At 43.1% G+C, this 17,996-nt stretch overlaps 1 protein-coding gene across 4 annotated transcripts in view; it reads right to left on the bottom strand.

The window, feature by feature from the left end:
* UBE2F (ubiquitin conjugating enzyme E2 F (putative)) overlaps nt 1-17,996 on the bottom strand; it is a 1,125,427-nt gene that overhangs the window by 718,360 nt on the left and 389,071 nt on the right. For all 4 annotated transcript variants that reach the window (XM_085645042.1, XM_085645043.1, XM_085645041.1 and 1 more), the window contains one exon: nt 3,971-4,038. In XM_085645042.1, the coding sequence (XP_085501168.1) occupies nt 3,971-4,038 (68 nt within the window). The remainder of the gene's footprint in view (nt 1-3,970; nt 4,039-17,996) is intronic.

The following is a 17,996-nucleotide window of genomic DNA, read 5'->3' as shown; positions in this document are numbered from 1 at the left end:
TGTGGAAGACAATTTCTATGGACTGGAATCTAGAGAATGCTAAAGTGATTCTGGTATTTTACTGACCTCTGCTGGTCGTTTTGTATCAAGGCAGTTAAATAGAGGCAGTTGAACAGGAAAAAAAGCCCCTAGGCGGAAGCAGGCAAGTCCTAGGGCTGATCTCCAGAGTCCACAAAGTACATACACATATGAGTATATACTAAAAGTATTTACAACAAGAGGTCTCAAATGCTCAACCTAAAAAGGGAATCTCGGATCAAATCCACGATGTGGGGGGGGAAGAGAGAGCAGGAGAGTGATAACCAATCAATGCTGAAACAAAAGTATTGTCTGAAGAACAACAATGTTTGTTAGAGACCACCCTTGGTCAGAGAAGGAAAAAGAAATGCATAGGGAATGACCTAGTTACTATAGCACCGAGAAAGGAGTAGTTACAAAAACCGATACATACGCCATGTGGAAGAAGTTCAGCACAAGCATACTTGCAAAAAAAAAAAAAAAAGACCTGTATACACAAACATACATATACACACACAAATATACACACACACACAGGTAATACACAAAAAAGATATCCTCGCTCCCCCTCCCCCCGCCAAATCAGGGAAGTGAACCCCGGTCTGCCGCGACAAGCGGGGATACTGACCAGTGCAGGAATGATGACACCTAAAGAATAGAAGTATCCATCCAAAGATGCATACAATTACACACATACATTGGCAACAGACCAATGTTGAGAGAACTGAGTGAAAATGAAAAAGAAAATTGGTACCAAGCTGCATAACAGCAATATTGAGCTGGTGTAAGGCAAAACAGGCAAGCACTATGTTTTCAGAAGCAGATACACTTAGTATCCCTTATAGGTTCTTAAGTGTCAGAAACTGATCTCAAAATGCCTATAAGGCATTCAGAAGATGGTCCCTGTAGAACGGGAAACAAGGCAACTGTGCATCAGCACAATGCAAGCTAAAATCCTCTATAGTATAAGAACTTTGGTAGAAAACTAGCCTCAGAAACAATTCTATTAGAACAGGTGCCCATAGAGCCACAAAAAAATATAAGTCTAGCATAATGGGAACCATGACCTGTCATTGACAGTATAAGAAGAATAAAAGTACCTACAGAAGGCAGGAACACACTTACCAGGTGTTACCTGTAGATAGAAAGGGAATTTTAAAAAGAATAGCCAATGGGCTCTGTTCTGGAATGGCTCATATGTGAATAAGAAAAGGATTGCCCCCAGACAACCATAGTACGGGAGAACTAAGGAAGCAGACAACATAGTTAAGAGACTGCCTGACCCAGATTAGAGTAAGCATGCGTGCCGAACAGATGGGCACCATCAAAAGGGATATCAATCAAGGTGGCATGAACTGCCTCCAAAAAACCTGAGGTGCGTAGCCAGGCACTACAACGTAACGCCACAGAAGAGGCCAAGGCCCGACCTACTGGATTAATGGTATCTATACCACAATGAATGATCAATTTAGCTGCATGTTGCCCATCTCGGAAAATTAGGCAAGTTCATCCTGGGTTTAATCCGGAACCGAAGGCAGCAGACGTGTCCATGACTTACACAATGCATGGGGAAAAACGTCAGAGAAAGCAAGACTTTTTGATGGATTGTATTGTAGAACTGGTTGGGGAGAAAATATGCCTGCCACAAGTGTCTGGTCTCCTGGAATCTCTGTCATGAGGGACATTTGGGAGAGAGTTGGAATTATGGGAGACCGAAGAGGTCTGTACCACCAAACTGTGATGAGTAGAGTGCCAGAGAAGACAGGCCTAATTATTGGGAGCAGGACTGTGTCTGCAAAATAGACCGATCCACAAGGGATCCAGTATCAAGTTTAGCCCAAGATCTCAACAAAATGTATAGAGCTTCACAATAAAGGAGCACCTGCTTCACCCTTGTTTGGGCCTGATGGAGGAAACCTATCAGGGGGATCAATAATCATTTCCATCGAAGTTAGTGTCCAATCCAAAAACTCAGCAGACACGTTGAGGATTGTTTCTGAGTCAGAGCTCGCCTCTGAGGCAAGACCGGGGAGGGGTTCGGGGGAGAGGGGGGGGTTGACAAACGGGGGAGGCCCAAGGCCGGGGAAGACTAAGCCACCAGCTTCACCTAGCTCAGTCTGCCAACTATCCTGCAGAGGAGGCTGGTCAGTGTCGGGCATGGGGTGCAGAAACCCTGCCTCTTCTCCATCACCTCCAAACTGTTTCTCAGAAGGAAAAACAGGAGGAGGTTCAACAAAGAGCAGAGGAAGGATGTCTGAGCCAGGTGGGATCAACGGCATAACACCAAATGCCGAGCTGTGCCAAAATGGCAGCGGGAGAGAAAAGTGGTGTGGCTTTGATCAACGCGGAAGGTGGGGACCCTAAAGGGCTGTGCACTGGCACCAAAACTGATTGGACAAAGGGATCAGAAGGACTACCTGAAGCGGAGGGCGAACCCGTAGGCGTGGACACAGTCAAGGCACTTCACACCTCCTTGGGGCCCAAAGGTGCTCCAGGGGAAGATGAAGACCCAAAGATAGCATGAAGATAATTATAATATTCTCGTATTTGGGTCAGTGTCTACCGGGTCCAGGAAAGGCAGGGAGGCATGTGGTGGACTCTCATATCGATTCCTCAACCAAAGAGTGGGAAGAGGCTGGGGAGGAAGAGAATTTACGCTGTGAACTTAGAAGATGCTGTGACTTCGCCCGCCTGCACCTAGACTTATCTTGGGATGTCGATGGAGAGTGACGTCCATGGGAACGGCTTCTGGAATGAGTAAGAGACCAAGTCGATGGGAAGTCTTAGAAGTTTGCAACAGCTGTGCCGCTAGGAATTTCATAAGATGTTCCTGCCGCGACTTCGGTAGAAGTTGACCCAAGAGTCTCACTCCTCGGAGTGATGGTGCTCCCCCGGCCACCACAAACATAGAATGAGGGTCTGTGGCCGACATTAGCCATCCACAGCACCTCAAGGCTTGAAACCTGAAGACAGAGGTAGAAGGCACACTGTTCCGTCTACGAAAACGGCAAAGTTGGTTGAAAAACGGCCTGAGGAACTGATACCGGATCCATGTTGAAAGCACGAAAAAGAAGAATCTGGCGTCAGGCGAGGGCTTATATGGACTCTGTCGACATCACATTGGAAGAAAAATATCCTTACGGAGTCACTGGACACCCTCTACCAACACGCAGAGGTATTGCTGTAAAAAATTCCGGATCCAGTCTGGCACCTGGGGAGAATTCTAAGGTAAGGAATCTGCAGCTAGATGTCTGTACCAGATAGGGTGTTACAAGATAAAGGTTCTGCATTAGTTTTACCCCTACCGAAAATATATGGAGCATTTCAAATGCACAGTCAAATATTAGAAGTATGCAACTATGTAGTTGCCAAATGCTTAGTATTCTGTTTAGTATACAGTATCGCGCTTGTGATACCTGATCACCACTGAATAAATCAACAGCCAAGTTCACTTCAAACCTGAGCTTAATAGCAGGCAAGACAATTCTCTAGGGGACTTAAAGAATAATCATGCAATATTCCCCAAGCTTAAGTATAAGCATTCGAAAATAATATTTGCATGCACACTATGGCTCACTTGTCAAATCCCAGCCCATCTATTTTAAGTTACAAAATAAAAACATTGATTCTTCAGTCTAGATTTAGCCATAGCCTGGCACAAATGACCTCTCTTCATGCAAGTCAAATGAGTTTCAAGGAATGCACGGGCACCTACAGGTGCCAAAGTATTAACAGGGAGTTTTAACCGCGCATCATATACCATTCTCGTGAGTACGACTAGCATTGTGGACAAGTAAAAGTCAGCACAACACATTATAAAATATATCATGTTATAAAGAAAACACTTTACACGAGAGTTCAGTATGTGACCTCCAAGTGAAAAACAACATGAGCCAGGCGCTATAATTAACACTATACTTTGGGTATTCATGTGCAAGTCATGTCAACTCACCACCATATTGTAAGATTCTGGAACTTCAATTTCAAACTGAAATTTCCCACTTTGGTAATAGCCCTCATCTACAAAAGAAAAAAATGCTCCGGTTAGAAAAAAAGCACCCATCTGCCCAGCCTGTGCTTGAAAAATATAACATGTCTAGTAGGACCCACGAAGAAAAAATATACTGCAATTTTATCACTTCACTCCATGTTGTGGAGTTACATCCAATAGATGCATAACATTACAACCATAATATTCATACTCAATAGATCAGGCGTAAGAGCGCAAGTTCTACACTAATCGAATGTTAACTTTTTTAAAAAATAAAACAAGATTACAGTCTATAGTAATACAAACTTCAAACTGAGCTCCATGCATCAGAATTACTACCACGAAATCAATTGAAATTTAGAAATACGCAATTAATGCAGGCCTTTGAGGTCTGCTGTGAAAAGTGGATGTATGACAGAACCACGCATATGCCTTTACCACAAAAATAAAAGTATTTTTCAGGTAAGACACCCCCCCCCCCCCCCCATGAAACTTCACACAGCCCTGCATTTGTCATGTCATCTTGCAGCGCGGGAAGGAAGCAAACGTCCCAGCTTCATCTCTCAAACAATCCTTTTTATTTATTTTATTTCCATAAAGGGAACGAGTGCAGACCAACACCTTTTGGTCCTAGGCTTCAACCGGGTCAATATATATACAAAAATTTATAAATCTCGCCTTTGCAACCCCCAAACCCCCCTTAAACCCTAAAAATACCCCTCCTAAAATTTCCCTGGTCACCAAAAAACCCACTTCCACCCTTAACCCTAAAAACTACCCTTGCTAGCCAAAAACCCACCGCCCACCATTAAAACCACACACACACACACACACACACACCCCCCCCTTTCCTGCAAAATTCTCACATATTCGTTGTGCGGGTGTATTCGTTGTAAAAATGTGTGGTAAAGGAACATGCGTTGTAAAGGCATTCGTAGTCCGACCAAGGTGTAAATGCGGTTTCCCATGAAAAGCAGGGACCATCAATGTACCTGGCATTCCAGGTTGGTGAAAGTGAAAAGACATGTACAGCAGTTCACAGTAAACAGACCTATTTTTCCAAATGTATCATTAGATTGAATTTGGCCTAACAGTGCGAAGTTTACATTTTAAAATAAGACAATAGCTCACTAATTAGACTCCAGCGGTGCAGCTAGTATTGTACTGGTATGTCCATTTCGTCTGTCAGACGGGGCAGAGCAGGCAAACCAAGGCGCAATGCATACCATTGTACATGTGCAACAGCTGCACTAGGTTAGCTTGATATGCCTCACTATAGTCTTTAATATATCCACTCGATCGTAAATACAAATGTGATTATTTAGCCTAGATTTTAAGGCAAGCACTTTTCAGGGGATTATGTTATTAAGTCTTGCTTAGTGATACATTCACCAAAGATTTGAGTTGTGTTATTGCCGCGCGGACCGCTGCTGCTTGTGCTTCACTTTTAAAACCCCTTTTTAATTGTTGAGAATTGTATATTTGTATTTTTAAAACTGAAATCAGGCTCCTTGCATTAGCGGGCGGACCCCTGACGCTCTGCTTGGCACCACCCCTCGCCCTTAGCCATTCTCGCCGGGAGGGGGAGGAGTCAGAGGCAGGGCCCGGGTACAAATGCACACCGCAGCGCGGGAGCGCAGCGGACACGCGCAGCAGGCATGCCAAAGGCAAGCCCGTCTGCGCCCCGACGGGTCCAGGGGCCATGATCCATGGCCAATTTTTTAAATACTCCTCTAAGGAACCCAGAAGAATGGCCCAGCAGGCCTTCCCCCTTGATCCCTCTACACACAGGCGCATCAGCTTTTACGGCATCTCTCCATCAAGCAGATCCCATGCCGATTTACCACCACCCACCCCTTACCGCTCTCAAGCTCCCGGCCCTACCACAGTAAAAAACACTGCTCTACGTATTTTCTATCTCAACACCCGCTCCTTGGTTAAACACCAGTTGGACATCTTTTTGTTGCTTATGTCAGAAAAACCAGATGCTTTTCTGGTCACAGAAACCTGGTTAAACGATGATTCCACCCCGGACATACTAGCGGCGCTACCCCAGGACTATTACATATAAATCGGCTTCCAGGTAAAAATGGTGGCGGAGTAGCCGTCATCCATAAAGACCACAAATTTATTACCATCACCCCCCTTAGCCTTCCGGCGGTAGAGAATATTACCATTAAACTGGAATCCAGTTCTGGACCTCTCATTTGTGTCGTTGTCTACAGGCCCCCACAGCATATTCCCTTATTTCCGCTCTCTCTGAGCTAACTTGGCCACAAACTATGCTAACAAGCTACTTATAGGTGATCTGAACTACTGGTGTAACAACGCCCTTGGAGGCCTGCACGCTACAGAATTATTTGATTTACTCCCCAATCTTAACTTTACTCAGCACATATCCTCTGCCACCCATATCAAAGGACACACACTGGATTAAATCTGGTCCACCAATCTAACACTGTTGGTGCCCACAATCTAACCATGCATATGGTCAGATCATCACTTAATAAAATTCACAGCAACCATCCCCCTCAACATTAAAACCCCCACAGCTGAGGGTGGCATGAAAAGAAAATGGAGGGCTCTCAATAAACAGGAATTCATTGACACCTTGGCCAGCTCAGTGCCCGCCCCTAACCCCGATATTAACTCCACGGAATAGAATATGTCTGCCTGGCAACTAGCGGCCTGCAACACACATGCCCCCCTTAAGATACTCCCTCGAAGAAAAACTCCAGTACTCAAAGGCACGCAAAGAGTATAAAAACGCCATAACGGCAGCCAAGGCCATCTATTTCTCTGCCAGAATCCTGAGCTCTTATAATAGGTCGAAGCAAATTTTTACGATAGTCAACGACCTATGTAATGCTGAGAGAATTCTCCCTAAACAGACGCATACCCAAGATCTTTGCAACTCCCTGAACGACTATTTCGTGGACAAAACCTCCAACATTAAAGCCAGCATTTCCACTTCCAGACACATGGAGCCCCCTGACACCATGATAACCAATACAGCCACTATAGACCACTTCCCCTGCCATATGCCCACAGGGCTTTTAAGACTTGCTGTCCCGAGTCAAATCAGGCTTCCCCCAGAGACTGCTGCCTCCCTCACATTCTAAAGGACACCTTCTCTGCCCTGCCACATACCGTGTTGTCCCTCTTAAATAAGTCTCTCACGCAGGGCAGGGTACCGAACGCATTCAAGAATGCGATAGTGGTCCCTCTCCTAAAGAAACCAGGGGCCGATCCCCTGAATCCATCGAACTATCGCCCCATCTTCCTGCTTCCCTTTTTGGCTAAGATCTTAGAGGCCCATGTCGCTAGGAGTTTATCCAACTTCATTGAACACTCTGAACACAGATCCTCACCAAGCAGGCTTCCGGCCCGCTCACTCCACTGAGACAGTAATTCTCGCGGTTTTGGACACCTTACGAGCAAATGCGGACAAGGGCATCACTCAGGCCTTGGTGCTTCTGGATCTGTTGACCGCTTTTGACACGGTCGACCATAAAATCCTGATAGACCGTGTCAGACAGCCGGCATACAGGGTTCAGCCTTCAACTGGATCAAGTCCTTTCTCGAGGGCCGCACTCAAGCAGTACGCCTTGCCTCTTTCACTGCCCCCAAGATCGCTATCACGTGTGGGGTCCACAAGGATCGTTGCTGTCTCCCCACCTGTTCAATCTTTACCTCCTGCCCTTGATTCAATCTCTAAGAAACAGGAAGGTCACCACATTCAATTACACGGACAATCTTCAGCTTGTTTTTACTATTGATAATTCCCCTGACTCAATCCAGGAATTTCAAGCCACCATGCTCCATATCCAGCGTTGGATGGACCTGAACCATTTTAAACTTAATCCGAGCAAGATCGAATTAGTCCTGCCTGGGAAAGGCCAGATCTTCTGGGGCCCACACTATTGGCCGACTGAACTGGGACCTCCCCCCACCCCCCTCCATAAAAAGCCTAGGGGTCACCAAATGCTCATCTCTCAATCAGAGGCCAAGTAGGGGCAGTGGTCTCAACCTGCTTCTTCCAGCTGCGCAAAATCAGGAAGATTAGCCACCTGCTCACTCACACCGCTCTCATACAGGTAGGGCATGCCCTGGTAGTCTCTCATCTTGACTTTTTTAATTCTATCTACCTCGGCCTGCCATTGTTTTTACTCAAACGTCTCCAGCTAGTACAGAACCAAGCTGCAAGACTAATCCACAAACAACCTAGATGGCAATCGGCCAGACCTTTACTATCAAAATTTCACTGGCTCCCTATCGCCCAACGCGCAGCCTTCAAGACGGGGTGCCTAATCTTTAAGGCCCTGCATTGTCGGAGCCCTAAATTCATCAGCTGCATGATATCGAGGCATGTCCCCACCCGCAAACTGCGTTCAGCCCACCTCCAGCTGCTATCTATCCCTGCCTTCAAGCTCAAACGCCAGGGAGGGTGTAGGTTCTCCTATCTGCTCCCTAAATTATGAAACTCCCTACCACTTGTAAACTGGTCCTGCAACAACCTCCTGGGATTCAGAAAAATGCTTAAGACATGGCTGTTTGAGCAGGCTCGTGCGCAATTCCGTCTCTGCCTTAACACTGCCCAAAGCAAGCGCCATGAAACCTCTCGGTGTACATGTGCTATAGAAATTCTTGCTAACTTAACAAAGAATTGGCAGTTGGTGTTCAACCTTCTTTACATCGCAGTAATTAAAACAACTTGCTTACAACCCTAACAAACCCAGTTTCTTATGTTTTTTCAGAGGAATATGTGATCCTTTATTTCTCGCAAATGCTGTGGGAGACAATCTACAAGCATGCTGCGGACACTGACGAGGCAGTCTGTTCTAATTTGAGCTGTCCCTGGGACTACAAGCCAGTGACTGTTGGCTGATTTCTATGGCCTAAATGGCCCAAAACATGTAAACCTTGCACACATAAATGGAGGCATTCAGTCGTAATACACGTCATGCGCTATGAGAATGAATTACCCAACCTCTTCATGAGAAATGCCTACCTTTACAAAGTCAGCACAATCATTTTTGTTCAAATGAGACTTACTGCGGTTTGCATACACGTTCTAGCACGGTGGTTTTAACCTGTGGTCTGGTGATCCCTGGGGGTCTGCAAAGCCTACTCAGGGGGTCCGTGACTGCTTCAAAGACTAAATATTAAAAGGATTAATAAAGTGCATATAAATAAAGGAGCAAAATATACATTTTAAAATGTTTTGTAAACGTGAAGGAACTTCAAACTGGAGGTTAAAAATTAATTTAGCATCCGGGGGAGCAGTGTAACTGCATCAAATAAAAAATAGAAGGAATGAGTCGCCTCGCTTGAGTTTAGAAACAATTCAACCTTTCTATTATAATTTTTATATTTTATTTATATTGGTTTGTGAATGAAATAAAACGTTTACTCATTTCTGTATTCGTTTGAGGAAAGCTTATTTCTATATCTTTTGCGTTTTGTGGTTCAAATCATCGAAAATACTTATGCAGGGGTTCCTGAGATTTCAGTAATGATATAGAAGGGGTCCTCAAGTCAAAAAGGTAAGAACCATTGTTCTAGCTGGACGCTGAAAAAAAACACTCAAGTGTATGTGACACGTTATCATGAGAACAGTAGCTCACTTCAGATGCAATGCGTGGGAGTCCACAGGCAGGGCTTTTTCTATAGCCAAGCTATACATGGCTGTCTAAGGTACCAGCAGCTGGGAGTGGAGGGTTCATTACCACACCATTCAGTAAAAACAGACTTATTTCTAAGGGAGCGGATGGCAATATGCCACGTGCCGTGACGAAACTCCGCAAACCGTTCTGCCTAAAAAGAGGCTCTGCAGGCCCTGTAGGGATGCCATATTTGTTTCCACGTTGATCCCAGGATCAACGCCATTGCCAAAGGTACAGATTAACATCAATTTCATTATTTATTTTGCAAGCCGTACAGAACTGAAACAGTGCTTTTGTTTTTCAACAGTAAAAGACAGTCAAGTCCAGAAATAGTTTAACTGCAAATTTACAACATCCCTGAGGCTTTCAATCACCCTTTTAAATACATTGTTTTCAATCCAACAGTTAAATTCGGTTCCTGGTAGATCACAAAAAAGGCTAGTCCTTAAAAAAAAAAAAAAATTAAAAAAAAAAAACTATACTTAGCATTTGCAACCTGTACAAATGCTATGATACAATACAATAATCGGCCAAATGATCTGTGCACACAAGCATCTTTAGAAAGACTTACCCACGGCCACAGAAATGATGAATTATCCTTTAAAACATTTTGTCCAACTATGTGGAAGGTAAGACTAATTTTCTGGAACTTTCTGTCATTGTTATAGGCTAATTGATTTTTTGTAAATGGTAGTGACTTTAGTTTTTCAGACGTTTTGTATATTGTCCAAGAATTGTATTAGGTTGCTTTTTACACTTTGGGGGTTGGTTGCACATGCACAGGGCTGTATTTCTGATATTGCAAATAGTTCAACATAAATAAGACAGTGAAACCCTATAAATAAGGACATTTCTATCATAAGTGTGAGGCAGGCATTGGTCCAACACAACAGTACCGACAGGAATAAGAACTCACTCTGCCCAGCAAGCACTTTGTGTAGATGCGCCTAGGGCATGCTGCAAAATAGTATATGGTTAATGTGGGGACAACACGACACATATGTAGGAGAGGGCCATGCAAATAGCTCTGGGGTGGAGCTTTTCGAAGTTTCATGCATGGTGGGCTGCCCTCTGGAGCAGATTCATTATAATCCAACAGAGCAAGGAGCAGGACGGCTTCCAACTAAGCTCACTAACATCCAATTTGGCTCCTCTGGATGGCGGAGATTAATGAACTACGGCAAACACGAACGTATTGTAATGAGGAGTCAAATTCATGCAGGAGAGGACAACCTGCAGTTTCGTTTCCAGAGTTCTGCCAGCACCTTCAAATATTCTACAAGATATAGCCATTTGCAAATGCATGTCAAACACAATGTCCTCATTCCATGCAAAGCAGATGAAACCACTGGGTTCGAAGCAGAGGATGGCGTAATATAGTGGCTGGAAAAGAGAAAACCGTACATTGATCTGGCAGTCTTTCTGCTGAGATTTTATAGCCATGAAGCTCGGATGCTACTTCATGGTGGCTTGCAGCACTTCACCCAAGTAAGTCAGTGACTCCCCACTGGACGTTTGAAGACCTGAATAAACCAACACTAGTAAATGCGTTACGTTTCGCCTATGTGATTAAGAATAAGCTGTTTTTTGTTGCAAGATGTAGCTTGGTGAGCAGTTGTGCAATACAAAGTGGGGCCACTAATGTGGAGCTCTTCCCACAAAAAAAAGACGTGTGTGGCGGTGGGGCGGTAAGCGGGGGATGCCTATCCTTCAATGTCAGAGTACAAACAATGGGTCCCAACAGTGAGAAAAGCGAAATAAGAAAGGGAAATCAGCAAGGGACACAGGGAGGAGAGAGAGCAATCAGCAAAGGACACAGAAAGAAGTAGCAGCCAGCAAGGGGGTCACTGTTAGGGTGGTGGTCATCAGGAGGACCGAGGCGGCAGGCATCAAGTGGAACCAAACGCATGAAGGAAGACAGTGAGAAAGGGAAACTAATGAAAGGAGTCAGCGAGGATACCAAAACGAGAGAGGTCGTCAGCAAAAGTAGAGCAAAAGGAGGCAACTGACAGTAAGACACTTGACAGAGTTGGGGGCACTTGAGAGACAAGAAGTGCAAGGGTAGTCAGCAAATGACACAACTAAGTAAGGTGACCATCAAAACAAACAAGGATAGACCACAGAAGTAGAAACTAAATGTTGGATCTAACCCTTGACACAGAAGGTATACAGTAGCAGAGAACACCGACTTATTATTGCACAGCGTTTACAAAGACATGGACCAGCATTACACATTAGGAGCTAAATTCTTATCCCTGTTCCAATGTGTTTGCACAGGGATCAGATTTAGGAGTTGAGTGATAATTAGCGCACTCTCGCAGTTTTCCCCACAAACCATTTTGTAAGATCAAATCTGCTGAAATTTTAGGGAAAAAAGTCTCACACAAACAGATAAAAATTTGGATTTCATTATGTTAAGAACTGATTCTGCATGTTATGCCCCATATTTCTTTTTAAAAAATGATAATGTGCAGTATTTACCACACATGGTAAATACCTCGCCCTATTCCGACCAACATGTAATGAGAGCCTTAAGAAGGCAAACTAAACATAAGACAATAAAAGCTCACTATTTTAGATGCAATGCACATTGTATTTCAGAAGCTTTTAGAGACCAAGTGAAAAATATAGTGTGGGTGTCTCATCACACACTCATTTGGTGGGCTATTGTTTGTATTCTGGACGTGTAGTCTTGCTTTTTTATTGTTAAAACCAAGATTCAAGCACCAGAAAGTACATCATAAAACCTGTAATGTGGAGGCAAAGAAGCACACCATGGAATCGTAATGAGAATTATTTGAGTCGAACTAAAACGAGTTACCAGGACCCCTTTAATAGACTTGGAACAGCATTAAAATTAGTCCACGCTATGTTAAAAGATGGCTGAAGAAAATACCACAAAGCAGTGTTCAATTAAATAAAAAAGTGGTTAATTGGTTAAAAAAAAAAAAAAAATGCCGGGGCTCTAGTCAGGAGGCGGCTTACACCAGTCCATTTCTCATGTCAGCGCTGCCTAAACCAGAACAAACTACTAACCAAAAAAGTGGGGAGAGGATGTGGTGTAATGGGCAGAGCTGCCAACTTCTGAGTTGGGGAACCAGGTTTCGAGTCTCAGAGTCAGTTCAACATCTTGTGATTCTAGGCACATCACTTAATCTTCCTGTGCCTACCATAAATTAATGTGAACGTGTCCTTAACTGGTGCTCGTGAAAAGCCCTGGTATTGATGATTAAGTGCCGGTGCCGAGCACCTGGAAACAATCGGCTCAAATTAAGCATTGGGTAACTTCTCCTCCACCCTGCTGTGATGAAATATACATAAAGGATGGTAAGACTGGTTCTAGCCTGATAAACTTCGATCACACTACTTTAATACCTGCTTGCTACATTAGAGGCGAGGTAGGGAATGCCTTAAAACAATTAAAGTAGCTAGCTATTCATGTAACAGAGAAACATGAGCATGAACAACATTTAGCTTGGGCACGCTCTCAGGACCCTCTACAAAAATAGAGTAGTGGAGTCGCTAGATGGGGACCATTTGAAGCCCATGCCCCAGCTCTATTTGTCCTGGCCCCACCACTCAAGTTGTTGAATGTGCCAAGAAACATGGAAAAGATATTGCACCGTGACATGCACATTTACTTGTCCATCTGCCTTTCACTGCAAAGCAATGTTTTTTTGAGGCCTAGCACGAGCGTGCATGTGTAAAACTTACTTTTTAAGTATGTATATAGGTGTACCAATTTAATCATATACACACACCAAAAGTGAAATTTAAACACAAGCCCGTACTCGTCATTACCTCTTGAAGCCAGCTGCACCAATGTTCTGTGGCCCTGAGCGTGTCCTCTGAAAGTCACTAATTAAAACGCTACTGAAACAGAGACGTATTGATTATTATTGGATGTGTTGGGACAGACCGTGAAATCCAAGACTTTCTAGGGAACTCTAGTTACCCTATTATAAGGGAACAGGTTCGAAAGTAACTAGAAAAAGAGTTGAGGGCTGACTGTGAGGCATGGGGTAAAGGAATGGTCGAGGGGCCAACACTGGGTGTTGGTGACGAAAGTGCGAGAATAAGCAAAAGACACGACAGTCAACGAGCTGCACCACAAAGAGGACTCGAGAAGGGTGTAGCTGACAGCCAAGCAAAGGACACCAAAGCCCAGTAATCGGTTAACAAGAGCAACTCAAGGGGGTCAGTGATGGGCCTTTCGGCCGCTCCTCCCCTCGAGCTGTAGGCTCCGGATCCCACTCCCATCTGCTTTGCAGCATGAGAAGCTCATCCTCAGACAGGAGCATTTCTCTTACCCAGGGGATTAATGGCCCACCCAAGATCACCAACAAACATCAACTTCTACAGCGACCGAGTTTGGTCAATAGATCAAGTGGCAGGTCAAATTCTAGCAGGAAAATATCCATTAATCTGTTTTGAGATCATCGAAAATTTGAGGAGCCCTACATTTCGCAAGCAGTGCTTCCTGATCCAATGAAGGGGCGGGACTGGCAGCGAGAGATTTAATGCCAGCGCTGTCCAGGCAAAGCGTTTTTTTTAAAGCCACTCAATTGCACTGTGGCGGCTCCTCCGAGTAAACAAAAATGAGCACAGTGCAAGATCTGTGCACAGTAAACATTAGAATAAAAACCGTGTAAGCATTGTGCCAGGAAAATGAGCACAGCGCAATCACTGTGCGGTTTAAACGTTTAAAAAAAAAATCCCCCAAACGTGGCCGGCGGTGAGCGCTTTAATGCCGGCGGTGTTGCGTTGTCCAGGTCTAAGCCATGGTGAGTGTCATAGCCGCGGCTCCTCAGCTGGCGGGCTATACATCAAACTAAGCACAGCGCACGTGCTGTGCAGGGTAAACATTAAAATAAGCACAGCACATGTGCTATGCGGTTTAAACATAAAACATGACCCCCAAAGGCAGATTAAAACAGTACTACGGGACACTGATAGAGAAGCAACAGGAAATAGTATACTGCAGCCAATAGAAATGGAGGAAAAGTAAGTGGAAAACACGAACCAACTAAAAGTAAGGGCGGGATGTAAGGTCCTTTTAGGATTTATATTAGATACAATAGATTTCACAGGCACAAAACGGGATGGTTTCCTTGCTTCAGAATGCTAAGTGTCCTTCATGTTTTCCACAGACTTCATTACAGAGTTCAAGGTGATTAGTAAGCCAAGTCATGCGGTTTCAGCCAGATTCCACTGTGCCTAGCTGGAGCTAGTTTGCTCTCATACTGAAAACCATGATGGCCATAAACCTGGTGTTATTCCATTTGAAGTGTAAACCACTCCAATTCAGAGCTTTTGTTTAATTCTAGACTCCACATTTTATGGCCTTTTGACAAAATGCTTGTATGGTTTACTCATTTATTTAATTACATTTTGATAGCTAAAAGGTGTGTAGGGTAAGAAGCCATCCTCACATGGCAGCAAGCAAAAAAAAAAAAAAGTGATGCTTCGGTTTCCATTTCTTAAAATATTTTCTGCATTTTTTGTGCTGCACGTTAACTTTTAAGTAGCTTATGACCCAAAAATAAGGTGCATCGTTGGACTTCAGGAAACCAATAAGGATACACCTTGGTAGGATATCTCCCCTATCCGGTGATCTTCCAGCTACGAGGGAAAATGGGTCCAACATGGTTATTATTAGTTGAGCAATATTTTATCGCAATCTGTATGTACCAGATATGATCAAGTTTGCAGCAGATGAAACATGCCTCCATATACTATGGGAGAAGTAAAGTATTTACTGTCTCATGCAGATGTTATTCCCAAATGATGAACAAATATTAGGAGTATTTATTAACAATCCTGAAAATTCCAAACCCTAGGGTCCGGAATTTATCAGGTGCGACAAATACAGACTACTTATTTCGCACAAGTAATCGGGCTTCTATAATTTTTATCTTACCAAAACAAAAACTCAACAAGAAGAAACAGCATAGCAAAGTTGAATATGAAACCGAGTATTAAAAAAATAACTTAAAATTAAAAAAAAAAAAAAACACACACACTAGACTTAATACCAACCCAAAACATTAATTTGTGGTAGCTAGTTATTTATGTGAGGAAAAAGACAAACTGCATCTTGGAGGGCAGTTTTTGTTCTTTTATATTACAAACATGTTTGCTTCAGACAAGTGCAGTTTCCTGAGGTTTTGAACAGGGGACTCTAAAAGATTAGCTCAACAGGCAATAACTGATGCAGAAGGCCAAAACCACAGGGATTTCCAAACCCCAAAGCCTGAAGTAAATGTCAAACAGAAACGTATTTCTTTTCACACTTCTAACCGAATGAAGCGTCTCGTGCACAATAATTGGTGCCTGCTTTTCGGCGGTGGAAATATTCAGAAGTGTTTATTCAGCCACAGTTGAGGTACAAATCTGAAGCAGCAACAACTCTTATAAGCCTATTTAGATGGTAACTATCGGAGTCATTTTTAGCTTAACGATCATATTTATTAGGGGTTCGACAGTTGAAGGCTGTGATTTTTTTTACTCTTGTCTAATTTACTCTCTGAAATATAGAAACCCTCTGACACTTTAGATGGAGAGTCGGGAGATCACTGGTTCAAGAAAAGAGCACGGATTACATTGGGATTTAAGCATTGGAACCCCATTCATTTTTTTCCACAAACACAAGAGCATCGGGTTTAACAAAGGGCTGGTCGACAAAATTGGAGACTTAACGTGGCAAATCAAAATAGTAAACCTTTCCATTTGGATTTTCGGTGCCTGGATAATTATTCCACGTTTAGGATATGGTGCAGACTTATTTTAATTAGGTTCTCATTTTTTACCCAAAATAAATCCCTAGCGTTTGTTTTATGCAAGAGAGGCGATAAAAATATTGGACAACATTGATTGCAGGTCTTGTAAAATACAAACACTTGTAGGCCGGATTTTTCCTATGCGATGTCAAGCAGATTAGTTTATTTGGAGACCCCCAGAGCAGTAGGTTTTGAATGACATCTTCTCAGATGCGGATCATATCGATATATATATAGTGTGTACTGTATTTCCAAAGTGCAGCCCTCAAGGATTTACTAACAAGGTGCTTGGGCGTCAATGACTTGCTCCTATGCTACAACTACTTAACTTGCCAGCTGTAATAAAAAAAATTATATTCCATTTCTTTTGAAAACCATATCTATATTGATAGACAATTTTGACTAAAAGATGAATGATCTATGCTGTGCTTATTTGTGCTCCAAGTTGGGTCACAAGGAGCACCATACGAAGAATACTGATGTTTCAGCAAACTATAGACTATCAAGAAAAAAACTAGCAACGGAGATGCAGTCGCAATATTTATTTGCAAAATTAAGGAGTAAGCACACTTGTGCACTTTTTATTTTAATTTTTTTACATATTTCCATTACACACACATATATAATTTGAGCACCAGTGTAATACGTGAATCTCAGCAAATCACTTTGATGTTTGGTCAAATGTCTTAGCCAGGATTAGAACCAGGTCTCTAGATAAAGTGAGGCCAACAACTTGGACTCTATATCACATTCAAGACGAACCTTTGGAAAAGCTGGAAGAAATTTAATTAGGGAATTTCAGAAGCTGAAATATTACATGTTAATAATATCCGACCTATCCAGTAAGCAGCTGCTATTGTTAAATGACTTCTCAATTTTGGACAAAGACTACAGTGTTTGAGGACAAACACCACAAATTCTCAGTTTTATACTTGACCTATGGCCAACTGTTCTTGGGTGGTCTGTCGTCCTAGCTGTATGCCTTATATCAAGGTTCATGCCAATAGCATTTCTCTTCCGCTTTACAACTAATCAAGCCACTGCCCTGCGTGTAACAGTCCATTAAGACTTTAGAGGAAAAGCAAACTATAATGACCCAATTTTAATAAAAATTTAGTTTGTGATTGAATTTAATGAGGAAGACCGAAAAGTAGCAATTCTGGATCTCTGCAATAACCAACCAAACCATTAGTCTGCAATTCAAATAGACTTATTATGCCAAAACAAGTCTTTGGGGTTTGCAAGGATACCTCAACCAATAGATGATTGAATTCATACTCTTGGAATGCCAAGCTTGCTAACAACGGACAGTGGCTTTTGAAAGTCAAATGCTGGAAGATTGCCTCAACCTTTAGACGCCAGATTTTGGGAACTGTGATTGAGCCTTACATAAGTCATGGAAGGAGAGGTCTGCCTCTGTAGAGAGCAGTGTGTGCAGAGATGTATTGCTTTAGTGTTCAAAGCCCAGTTCTAGTGCTTTGTGAGAAAACCTATTTCCAAGTATATGAGAGGACCATACATCTCCAGTACAATATGGACCAC

The sequence above is a fragment of the Triturus cristatus genome, chromosome 3_1 (assembly GCF_964204655.1).
Source record: "Triturus cristatus chromosome 3_1, aTriCri1.1, whole genome shotgun sequence".
Lineage (NCBI taxonomy): Eukaryota > Metazoa > Chordata > Amphibia > Caudata > Salamandridae > Triturus > Triturus cristatus.
Note: the sequence above shows the minus strand (reverse complement) of the source record. Positions and strands in the feature narration are given on the sequence as shown.